The sequence below is a fragment of the Porites lutea genome, chromosome 2 (genome assembly GCF_958299795.1).
Source record: "Porites lutea chromosome 2, jaPorLute2.1, whole genome shotgun sequence".
NCBI classification, from domain to species: domain Eukaryota; kingdom Metazoa; phylum Cnidaria; class Anthozoa; order Scleractinia; family Poritidae; genus Porites; species Porites lutea.
Window position 1 is genome coordinate 55,944,613 of NC_133202.1, and position 12,496 is coordinate 55,957,108.

Here is a 12,496-nt window from a genome sequence, read left to right on the forward strand (position 1 = left end):
ATCAAGAGAATACTGTAAAGATCTCTTATTTTTCCGAGGTTTTCTTCCGCAACCATGGAGTCTTAAATGATCTCTGGAAAGATGCTTTTTTGCTCATTATTTTTTCTCAAATTTATCAGTCTAATTCTGCTACATGCAACCGCTGAAAGCGAGGTAAGTTTCTTTATTGGTTTTAAATGGCGAAATGAAGAATTTTTTTTAACCCCGGTCAGTTACAAATCCCAGGTTGCTGAGAGATTTAGTAGAGACTACAAGGCCGCAAAGACCACCTTTCAGTAGTATTGCCCTGAAAGAACGCCCTGAAAAAAGGGTTAAAATTCGACAATTTATATTGGTAACTTTGAAAAAACAATGCTCTACGAATCTTTGTTCGTTTAAAGGATTCAAAATTTCCTGTGTATTTAAGAAAGTGGGGAGGCGAATGCAAATTGTTCACGGAATCTTAACAGTGGCCGAAAATTTGTGGGAAAGCCACGACTATAATAATACCTCAAATTTGCAAGCTATCGTCTTCTTTAATTAAAAGAGTTTTTTTTAATCCGACTCAAACTGAATAGATATGATATTCATTTATATTTAGTCTAGAATTACAGCACATTATGCTATTAATAATAAAAAATATTTTGCATCGTGCTTTGTTTAAAATAGGCTCGTTTCTCACGATAGTTTCTTTGCTGTTACTGATCGCGACGTTTGTCAGAGTTAAGTCAAATTACGAAAAACAATAGGAAATTATGTTAATATTATTCTAATTTACCGGAAAACTTTAGTCCTCGACGGTTTCTTTGATTCATGACTAAACAGAATGTCGCTTACATTTATCCTTTAGCTCTCAGTTGCTTAGATTCACAAGCGTAACGCGGAAAATAGGAATTCGGTGGTCACTAAAAACCATCATAAACGAAATCCTCTCCCATGACTCATTTATCTAACAGAATATTGTTGATTCATTATCTTTGTCCTCTCCACGCAGGTGCAGCTTATTCCAAATGACTCTTTCTGTATCCCTGTACATCAGCCAGAACAATTTGGTAGAGAGGTAATATATATTTTTAAAACTTCTTATCACAATCAATTTCAATTTTGATCTTGGCGTCAGTTAAGAATAATACTTAGTACTCCAGGTTTGCCATTCAAATGTTCATGATAAATGTGCTTTCTAAAAAATCTCTCTCTATAAATTCTGCATACCGTAAAATTCCGAAAGTAAGCTCCGGGGCTTATATTTTTCAAAAGCCCTCTTTGAGGAGCTTATTTTTGGAGGGGCTTATCTACGTAGGGAAATTTGCGTTTCATAATCGATTTGGCTAGCCTTATAGTTGGAAGTAAATTTGCCGTTTTTGCTTTGTTTTACTTTGTATTTGAGGGCAATTTTCCAAGTACAAGCTCCCCCCGTGGGCTTATATTTGGAGGGGCGATTTAACAGAGGGTTTTTTGCGTTACCGGTTTGGGGGGGCTTATAATTGGAGGGGCGTATACATGGAGGGGCTTATTTTGGGAATTTTACGGTATTGTGGGGGTGTTCGAGCAACTCGCTCGCTATGCGATGAGGTACCAGGAAAATGATATTATTTCTTGGTCTTTATTCTTTTTTGACATCTGCTAACAAACTTAATCTTAATCTTTTCGTACTTTTCTTCTCTACTCAATCCTGTACTAACTAGTTCAAGTATGGTACGGTTTTTACGGCCAAGGCGACCACCAATGAAAAACTAACATCTGTCAATGGCAAGCGAACAATATTCCTAAAATGGAATTAAGTAAATTCTCGAGTTAGGCAAAGAATCAACAAGTAAAAACACAAGATGAAAACAGAAAAACACCTATGTGGAAAAATCAAGACTAACCTTGACCCACTTAATAAAACAGAAACGGAACTTAAAAGAAAATACAAATCTTGAAAATTACTATCAAAATACTTTACATCAATATGTATAAAGTAAAGCATATACCATGTATACACGATTCGGTCAATAAACCTAACCTCGTCCCAAAGAGGATTTTTCCCAGGGTAATTTCAATACCCACAAAGGGCTGAAGCCTGATTTGTAATGGTTAGTAAGCTTGAGGCAGGCTATAACTTAAAGGAGTGCTTTGCAATCATCTCGGCAGTAACTGAAAGGGCCTTTAATACACGGCTTCGTCCGTTCGCTAGGTCCGACGATTATGCAATGCTGATGAGCCCTAATAAGGGCAAAGCATCTGTCCATGGCTGCCACTGCCCGAATGATGTGGCTTTGAGCATGCCTGAGGTAATGGCCAGGCTGTGGGTTGGTGTAGGTGTGTCACTTGCTCTAGACTACGACAGGAGCCGATTACGGCTCCTGACTTCGAGTAGTCCCCAGTTTTCCTCAGGGATAGTAGAGCAAGCGAAACGCGAACGCACGTGAAAATAACCCCACGGGAGAAAGGCGACATGAGGCGGGGAGAGAGGAAAATGAATGAAAACGAAAACCGTTTTTCCCTTCCGCGTCTCGCCTTTCTCGCGTGGAGTAATTTTCACGCGCGCTCGCGTTTCGCTCGCTCTACTATCCATGAGGAAATATGGGGACTACTCGTAGTCTACACTTGCTCTTATTAAGTTTTTCTTATAACGAAAAAGCAAAGTAACGAATTCAGAAAAGGTTTAAGAACATAAATAATTTAATCGCATTTATGTCTCACCGATTTCACCTCTAACAGCCCTCGATGCGGGAAACCATCCGGAAACTTTTCACACGGCTTATGTTGGTCAGCGGTCTCCTCCTATTTCTGCTCTTCCTTGTAGTCAGCCATGTTCAAGCTCCGAATTAAGAAAGTTGTGTTAGAAGTATTGGCCCAATATTGGCCCATAGACTCTTGAACCATCCCTGAGGGCATGGGACGAGCAATATCATTGAAAGAAACATACCTTTCACAATCTTAATTCAGTCGGGCATAGGGTAGCGGCGCTGATTTTTCTTCATTTTTCATACAGCAGTAGTGTTCAAATGTTGTTCTCATTACGACTTTGTTTCAGGCGCAAAGTTAGGCATATGTAGTAGAAACACAAATTTGCGTGTGGGGTACAAATTTACATTGGCTTTCAATGTATCTACCATCACCGTTAATTGATTAATTCAACAACTTATTTCTATCAAAGGGGTCTATAAAAAAAGTGCCCTTGTTTCATAGTTTTCATAGGAAATGTTATTTGAGGGCATGCTTTTCGGGAGTTGGCCGCTAATTCAGTCATTCACAATATTAGACCTGATTATTGTAACTTGTAAGATTCTGATTTCACTTGTAGGGACTCCTCAGGGTATTCCACATGACTCCTCTATGGCTTGAGACGAATGCATCTCATATTGACTGCCAGCATACCGCATCCGCTGCTCAACTGACTTTCAACGCAGGCTCAGTAATGCATGTTGTTCTACTTAAAGTTCCTCTTGTCGCTGCTGGTGTATTGCACGATTCGACTCTGCTAACTGTGCAAATAACCGTTGCTCATGACGTCACCATCGGAAACACATTTGACAGTGATATTAGATACGGCATTTCTGATGGAAGTCGATTTGTTGGGTTTGAAGTCTGCGACAAAGGAGATTACGCAGACAATGCGCCTTGTTATGGGGTGGAGGGTGTCCCAGGGGTTTCCCTGTCATCTATCCAACATATTGATCATAAATCGTTTAAGACTAGTGACTCTCATTACCCGGGTTTGTTTGATTTTACTCTGCATCTAAATGAACGATGGGGCTCATGCTACACTGCTCATGATGGAGGCTATACCAAAACCACACAGTACAACAACCGACTTAAGTTTAGCCAGGGGCTTTCCTTGGAGGTGTACAAAAGTGACAGTGGCGAAAGGGTGGGGGTGAAGTACATCAAAGTAGTTGTTGTAGAAACCTCTAAGACAGGTTGATTTGACCTTGATGTTTATTATTACGCTCCAGTAATAGCCTTTGTCAGTTTCAGCTCTCGAGAAACAGTTTGTATGAAAGTATCATTGACGCTGCTATTCTTGCAGGGACTTGGTCAAGTTAAATCTGACGCCATTTAATGAAATCATAAATAGCTTGTCATGAGCTAGAAAGGATGTTTGTAATGTTATAACTCGGAGTCAATGTTGGAGTTGACGCAATTTCTTCATCATCATACTTCTTTTTTGTTTTCCTTACTAGGGATAAGCTCATTTCGCTTTGATTTGAATACATATGTCAGCTCAGTATAAACATAATTTGAAAATACATGAAACTTTAAAGAAACAGATATAAATGGTTTAAGGAGGGCACGGCCAGGATGAAATGAATAGCAAAGAAGAACACATTGCCCTCATTTTCCTTCCGTGAAAAACATAGATAGGATCCAAACCCCTATAGAGTAGAGCTTTTTACCGATACGGGGGCCATATTGAATTAATTCGATTTAAGGAATATTATAGGATGCCCAGGGGGCATAAGCACATTTCGTTTGTATTTTCGAGCGCTTTTCGGGACATTTTTTCTTAAAGTTTTCTTAGAATAAGATTGTAATGGGAAAAAAGAACCTTGTGCCGTGTTTGGATGTAATAATGATCGCCTTTTTCCCGAGAAATATACAGTGAAAGACCATATTTCTAATACAGCACTAGAAAAAGGCGATCATTATTACATCCAAACACGGCACAAGGATCTTTTTTCCTATTAGAATCTTATTCTAAGAAAAATTTTTACGGAAAAACCTGTAGGAACTGCTACCAAATTGAGTAAAGCATAAAAGTGACCGCTAAAAAAGAAGGTATGATGACATCCTAAAGACTCTCGACTCCAACGGTGAAGTAGTATTTGTCCTGCTTGATCTGTCCACAGCATTCGACACCCTGCACCATCAAATTCTTCTCACGAGGCTAAAAAAATATTTCAATTTCACAGAAACAGCTCTTAAATGTTTCTCCCCTTACTTGCTTGGCCGATCTCAGCGATTTTCCATAACGGATGCAACATCTTCGCCACGATGTCTAGAGTATGGCGTTCCCCAGGGCTCTATTCTCGAGCCGCTGCTGTTCACTCTTTATACGGCACCTCTCCAAGATGTTATACGTAGCCACAATCTCGACTCCATGTTCTATGCGGACGACATCCAAATTTACATCGTCATCGACGATCCTAAACACTCCATTGACTCAGTCGGTGTTTTAACGGGATAAATCAATGATGTTTTTACATGGAACACTAAGAATATGAGTGCAACTCTGGAATAACTGAAATATTACATTTCACGACGCGTTTCAACAAGTAACTTACAGTTTACGAAACATTATCGTTAGCTAACACCCCAGTAGAAGTGAAAACGAAAGCCTCGAATTTGGGTGTCATCATGGATAAAACCTTGTCTTTCAGTGAACATATAAACGATATGTGCAAGAAAGCTAGTTATGCCAAAAGATTGATTGGTCGTATTCGAAAGTACCTTCCTTCCGATGGATTGAAAATGTTGGTGAACTCCCTTGTGATTTCCAGACTCGACTATTACAATAATCTCTTATACGACGTCCCAAAATGCCAGAGAGATAAGTTACGAAGAATTCAGAATACCGCAGCTCGAATGATAACAGGAGCCCGCAGTTCTGACCACATAACACCTACATTAAAGAGCCTGCATTGGCTACCTGTGAAAGTAAGGATTAACGTTAAGATTCTTCTTATCACATATTAATTTATATCTTGAATAGACAATCTGCTGGATACCTGGAACCTCTGATTAAGGAATATCATCCATTAAGAGCACTACGGTCGTCATCCAGTTCGCTATTATGCACCCCAGTCATAAAATCCAAAAAATATGGAGGACGCGCGTTTCTACTGCCGCCCCTCAGTTATGGAACACTTTCCCAGAAGATGTCAAAAATGCAGACAGTGTTGCTACATTTAAAACAAAACTTAAACATTTTTATTCAGTAAATATTTCCATTGATTTTTATACTTAACATTTTTTGTTTTAGTATTTTAAAGTTTACTATACTTGATCTATAATATATCACATAGGCTAAAGATTTTCCTTTTCTCTCTCTTTTTCTTATCGTAATGTAAAGCGCATTTGGGACAGAAGTGCGCTTAATAAGAACCTATATTATTTTTAACATTATTATTATTAAGCACAAAAGAAGGCACAGATGAATAAACTTGAAGGAGATTAAAACGAATTGGAATTGGGGGTTAATTAATAGCTTAACGTTTGATATAACTCAGCTTATTGTTTGTAACGTTTGATATAACGCTTAGACTCCGGTATATTTGTTGGAGAAGAAGCTGTAATTTTGCCATTTACAAGTAGTTTCTTTGCTGGCGTTAAATTCCATAGGGCATAAGGACACGTATAAGTCAAAATGAAGTAGACAGCAGCCGTGAAAGCACCTGAGCCCCTTTAAATGCTGAGCCAAAAGAGTCGCGCACTAAATAGACCAATCAGTCGAGGCTTGACTTTCAGGGATGAATAACACATTTCACCTTTTGTTTTATCCCCCAGCTCTAGGACCAAGTAAAAGTTTTTATTGGTTCATATTGAAGATTAGCGGTCAGCGGTAATGTGGGATGGAATCACACCCCACCGGAATCATACTTGCTAAAAATTTACTCGAACTATACAGCAATGTTACAAATAATGCAAAAAGAAGAAATTTATACTTTTGAAGCTTTTCCCAAGACTCCTTCCCAGCGTGCGCTTGTTGACGGAGAGAACTCTGGGTATGCCATCCTTGGCGAGCGTACTCTTTGAATTTCGAATACCATTCGCTGAAAAAGAAGCTTGTGCGCTCTTATGAAACGTTGTTAATCATGAACGCACCGGTCAGTTATGGAGTTTCCATTGCCTTCTGAAAGCACAACAGAGATTTGGCGATATTCAGCGGATTTTTTCCACATGACCTTAGTGTTTTTAAGGGTAGCTCCCGTCCTATTACTTTTATTTGATTGGGAAGTACCAGGTCCTATTTCAGTGACTGTGTCAAGATTAGAAGGTTGGTGAAAAGAAGGAAGTTTTCTGTGACTCACGCGAGCACTGAACATCTTGATAACAGATTGGCGAAACTCTGGTATTCTTAAGGTGTACACGATTGGATTAACAAACGAGTTGCCATAGTGAAGGACCTTGGTGAAGTAGACAAAACCGAAGCTCATTTTGACGACAGAAAATACATACAGAACGTTAACAACTACAAATGGAAGCCAAGCAGCCAGAGACGTAACTGTTACTATAAACAATGTTAATGCGAGTTTGTTTTCATACTCATTTGTTTTCTTTCGCATGTTCCTTCTTTTAGATTTAATTCTCTGCCATATGGTAATGTATGATACACTGATCACAGCACAAAGCACGCTCAGTAATGTCATGGAGACATATGTTGCAATCTTCAGTGATTTAAGCACATAATTGCTTGCCAAACAGGCCGCCGCAGTGGAGGCAGCTACAAACCAGATAATAGCGATGGAAAACCAATAATGTCGTGGATTAAGACTGCGGTAGCCCACAGGAACCACTGCAGCATACATACGTTCAAGAGATATCACTGTTAATGTCATAATAGATGCAAATCCCAGCAAAACATCTACACCAAAGAGGCTTATATCCAGCCATTGCACCCAACGAATCTTCCAGTATGCCAATTCCCCTCCTAGATAAACTAAATACAGTGGCAAGGGGATAGTTCCCACCAACAGATCCGCGATTGCGAGATTAATGAGAAGTAAAAATTTGCCCTTTTTAGCAGACTTTTTAGTGCCAAATGCTAAAATTGTTACCAGGTTTCCAACAAATATAACGAACGCTTCCACTCCAAATGTGATGAACCACGGAAGAAGAGAGTCTTGTGAAGCCACAGGCAAAGTAATTGTTGCGTTCTTGGCAGACTGGTTCATTTTCGTTTTTGATTTTGGAGAATTTTCTCTGTAACAGAAAAAAATTAAGTATAAAGGAAATGAATTATAAGCAACATTTTCTTTATTGCCTTTTTATTTAAAAAGTAATGACAAGTCATGGGATCTTTCGCACGATTTGCTCTGAGAGATAGAGAAGAAACTAACCTGTATCCTCCACAAAATTCAGTCCAAGCCCTTTCGAAGAGTTCTAATTTTTTTATGATTTCGTAGCTGAAAGATATCTGACTCTGAAAGTGGCAGTACTATAATTAAACTCTTGAATTGGTAATTTAATTACAGTAAAGACAGCCACAAAATACATATGCTGCCTTTTATGATTCAATAAAAAGCTATTTTAGTTGCCTGGGGAGAGGGAGTTGTATGACAAATTAAAAATCGTGATTGAATCTGGTGTATGTATAATTTATTTTGACTCACAGTGAGCAAAAGTTAACAATAAAGAGGAAAAAGATAACGCCCATTATAAGTTGATCACGAGTGGCGAGAATATCTAGTATAAAATCTCTCGGTTTGGGTGTTTTAGGGACCTTAAAAGCCCGTCGTTCGTATGGTTCAATACTTAACTTATAATTTATGTGATTGTTTTCCATGAAGGCGGTATTCAATTTTCAATTAAGACCATTCCGGATCCTTTTTCTAATAATACCCTTTACTCCGGCACTGTTTATACATCATTCCTTTCTTTAGCAATATAGTTTTTACTTTCGAAGCCGACAGGAATAAATTGATCGCCGAAGTAGGGAGGAAATACTTTGAAATTCAAAATTGAAAAAGCCGGCATTACAATATACTTGATGTCAATGCGTCAATGCACGTGTCCTGTCTGTCCCTTTGTGGACTTGTTCAGTCAGATTAAATCGAATAGTCACTTTTTGTGTAAAAACAATTCGATATTGATTACCTCTTGTCAAGAGGGAACATGACAATTCTTGGCGCACTCGATATAACACAGTTCTCATTTTTATTATGAACGACGGATGACAACCGGCAGTTCTCTTGAATCTTTGATACTGTTTGGTGAATGCATGTCTCAGTGACTCCGGGACAAGTCTCCGTAGATCTACATCTGAAATTGGCCTTCAGCAAAAACACCAGACATTTCTTCCTGTATGTGTCCAGATGTCCTGTATGCATCAGGCTATTCATTTAATATTCTGTAAGCTGTATGCTGGCCAGATCAAAACTGACCTTTTTCTAATTGCACCACTTTGACACGACAGTTGTTGAAGATGCTTTGTACCACAGTGATATAAGAGCGTTGGTGTTGAAAGTAAAAGCTTACTGCCAACAGATTTCGTCCATGACAAATTGTTACAGCTGTAGAGGTAAACTAAATAAATTCAAAATAATCTCACCTTTTTCCAAGCTTGTTCAGTGATAAGAAGAGAGAAACGTTTGCCTTCAAATAGGTGTCTTTACCAAATCTGCAAAATTAAAACTAAGTTACTAAGAAGACGAGACTGCTTTGTGAAATGGGTGACGACTTGAAGCTGTTTTCAAAACATGAAGAAGTTCAAAGCAGAAGGACTCCCTTGGAAATTAGTAGCGTCACTCTTACAAAAAAGGCTTACTTTATGGGACGCCTTTTTAGTTTTCTGTCAACCAGGAGGGCTTTTCTGTAGCAACCTAACTTAGCTACATCATTCTGTAACATTTAAAGACTGTAATTTTGTACATCAGCAATTAATGTAAACAGGACTCTGAAAATCACAAAGAACCAGCTACCAATCCTATAATTAACTTTGGCCTTTTGTTGTTTAACCTATCGAATTCCCCTAGGTAAAACCTCAAAGCACTAAGATTCTTCATTAATCCTGTTTGAGGAATAATTTACAAGTGAGCTCTTAATTATCTTCGAACAATGTACACGGTTAAGCTTTTAAGTCTGAAATTTAAAAAAAAAATTGACGCGCTTTGATAAATTGCGTTTTGCTCATGAGGTTTCACCAAGAGTAAAAGAAATAAAAAAATATGAAAGTGGTCCTATTTTGTTTACTGAACAAAAACAAAACAACCAATCGAACAATGCCATTTGAAATGAACAATACAAAATTCGTTCTAATAAACATTTTTAAAAACCAGTTTCCTAATTTACGGTTAGCTTTACGCTTAGGCTTTCTCACGCTGGTAATCTAGGCTGAATTCTGGTTTAACCTGAAAACTGGTTTTACATACAACATACAGCTCTTTCAAGCAACGTTGTCGGAAGAAAAGCAAAACGCCTTAAAGCCAACACCGCAGGGTGATATGGGTAGTTTAGACCAGTTCGTATTGTCATTGATTTCTATGCTTAATCAAAAATTGTTTTAATCATTTTTACTACATGCAGACCCACATGAAGACCACAGTCATCATCATTTCCGGTTCCAAGTTACGGGATTTGCTTTGGGGATTGGCTAATTTGAACAGTGGCCAATGACGTCCAATAGGACACCCAGTGATTGATTTTGTAGAGTGCCCAGCAGGCCTCGTTTGCCTGGCCTAGCCTTGATCTGTACCAGTCACTTCAGCACACGCGTTGCCGACAATTCTCTTCTTCGAGTTCACGAACACCACCAACCTCGTTCCCAGGGTTCGTTTCGAGAGTTGAGGAAGCTTCATTGGTTTCCATATCCGAGGTATTCCTATTTCTACGAGCCTACCGTGTGTATTTACCGTGGTAGAAGTTCGCATTTTGTAAAAGAGTCGTGTCGGAAAGGGACTAATAGCGCTGACATTTCATCGCCATCTGCCTGCCTTGTGTATTTTATTATATGGAGGGAGAATACGAACAGATTTCCCAGAACTCTGCGGTAAGCATTTAAGATAACAACAAGTAACTGCAGAGTAAGCTTCAATGTCTTTTACTCGGTACTTCCCACCAATTTTATAATCGTAACTTTCCGTCACACAAATAATGTTATTTTACAGGATTCTTACTGTGGTACTAACACTAAGCCTGGGTCACCTGTGCTTTGATTTCTCGATGCCATTGCCGTCATAGTTTCGTAAAGGCCCGTCCAACCATCTCCATAACCATCACCATCTCTATGGTGGCGGCATTGATAACAAGCAAGACGTCATAAAAATCCAATATTACCTTGCGGTCTTGGCTTTAAGGTTTTTTGTTTGTCTTGCGATTAAATTAATTGAAATAACTTTATCAGTAAACAGAAATGGAAGTGAGAAAATACATTCAAATGAAATTGAAATTCAGAATTATTTTCTCTCGTTTTCACGCTTGTATTTATTTGTGTATATACATACATGTACCAGGTACCTATGTTAATGTATTCATATTGAAAGTGATGACTGAAGCTCCTTAGTGTTTAATGGGTACACAAATTAAATCCGCATTTACCTTAAGTCATCGAAACGTCATGAAACCCTTTTATTGTTAATTTTTCTTTTAAAATACACCGTTAAATGATTTCGCTAAATACAGGGAAAGATGGCTTAGCGGAGAGGGTAATGAGTGAGTTTTCAATCGTTTATACCTCAGCTAGCAGTCAGCTTCAAACGCTGACCGGAAGCTGTCACTATAGTATAGCTTGTCTGTTAGAATACCCTTAGTTTTCCGAGGTAAACTGGAGAGCCCCTGTAACTTTACGTTCATTTTCCAGAACAGCGCCTGAAAGTCTACACCGCTGCCCTATTTCGTCACTCCCTCCAACATCTCCAGTGCCTGGAACCGGCTAAAATCTATACCATTATCAATTTTACCAGCAAAGACAATCTAGACAACCGTGCTTTGCACGATTCACCATTTATAATTGTTCAGATTTTCTTAGTTCCGATTAAATACAACGAAAAAGGTAGCCTGCCGTATAGCCGAATTATAGTGGTGCAGTTTGCGCCTAAATTAGGGCTCTACTCAACACTTGTTTGAGTTTCGTCGCGCTTTTAAGCAAGTGGCAAAAATCCAAATGTACCTGATGACAATTACGGGAAAGACAAATCTACCTGGTATCTCTTGTGATTTTGCCGTGAAAGGTGAGTATACGTCCTCTATTTAGGTAGCGGGGTCAGTGGCCCTTTGCTCCAAAGCTGTGGCATACAAATCGAGCTTTTCTTGGTGTCTTACTCTTGGAGGGAAGTCTAACGACTATGTAGACCTGTGTACTGTCGATATTTGTAATAATCATTGCACTTGTAACACCTGTCGCAATTTTTAATAAACCGTGACGTACATTGTAGCACCTGTCGCAATTTGTAATAAACCGTTATGCACTTTTTAATAATGTAAAGATTTAGCCAGGCCTAAAAGCGAAGCGTCCATTTGTACATTTAAAATAATACAATAAGCTTAAAACCCATTAAACTTACGCCATGACAAAGAAATCCGTAAATATATACTCAACATTAGGAGCTTTCTATTTTAGCAAAGGGTTGAGTGATTTCAGAGAATATAAATCCCGTGAATACACCATAGACAATTATTGGTCAGCCCCCGAATCTAATATTGCAAAGGCTCCTTAAGCTTTTAATTCACGGCTCTTCGGTGGCCGCCAATTTACAGGTTATTATTTCTGAGTATATTTTTTGGTCTTAAGGGAAGTCCTAAATGAAAAATTGAGCCGGTTTTTGTGTTTGCCGTAAGCTTGAGCTTCTGTTTAATTATCGGGCCCGGACAAACC

The 12,496-nt window shown here is 38.7% G+C and overlaps 2 protein-coding genes across 2 annotated transcripts in view; one reads left to right on the top strand and one right to left on the bottom strand.

Moving 5' to 3' along the window:
• On the top strand, positions 1-4,156 carry LOC140927233 (uncharacterized). The gene is made up of 3 exons (XM_073376870.1): positions 1-153; positions 974-1,039; positions 3,269-4,156. The coding sequence occupies exons 1-3, from the start codon at positions 67-69 to the stop codon at positions 3,887-3,889; spliced, it is 774 nt and encodes a 257-aa protein (XP_073232971.1). The 5' UTR covers positions 1-66; the 3' UTR covers positions 3,890-4,156.
• A 2,617-nt stretch (positions 4,157-6,773) lies between these two features.
• LOC140926444 (adenosine receptor A3-like) overlaps positions 6,774-12,496 on the bottom strand; it is a 7,374-nt gene continuing 1,651 nt past the window's right edge. The window contains exons 2-3 of the mRNA XM_073376183.1: positions 9,236-9,304; positions 6,774-7,887 (exon numbers count right to left, since the gene is read on the bottom strand). Of these exons, the coding sequence (XP_073232284.1) occupies positions 6,774-7,859 (1,086 nt within the window). The 5' untranslated portion in view covers positions 7,860-7,887; positions 9,236-9,304. The remainder of the gene's footprint in view (positions 7,888-9,235; positions 9,305-12,496) is intronic.

Coding starts and splice junctions, on each gene's coding strand:
- LOC140927233 (XM_073376870.1), top strand. CDS start 67: ATGATCTCTGGAAAGATGCTTTTTTGCTCATTATTTTTTCTCAAATTT. Junction 154..973: donor ATGCAACCGCTGAAAGCGAG/GTAAGTTTCTTT, acceptor CTCTCCACGCAG/GTGCAGCTTATTCCAAATGA. Junction 1,040..3,268: donor CAGAACAATTTGGTAGAGAG/GTAATATATATT, acceptor TTTCACTTGTAG/GGACTCCTCAGGGTATTCCA.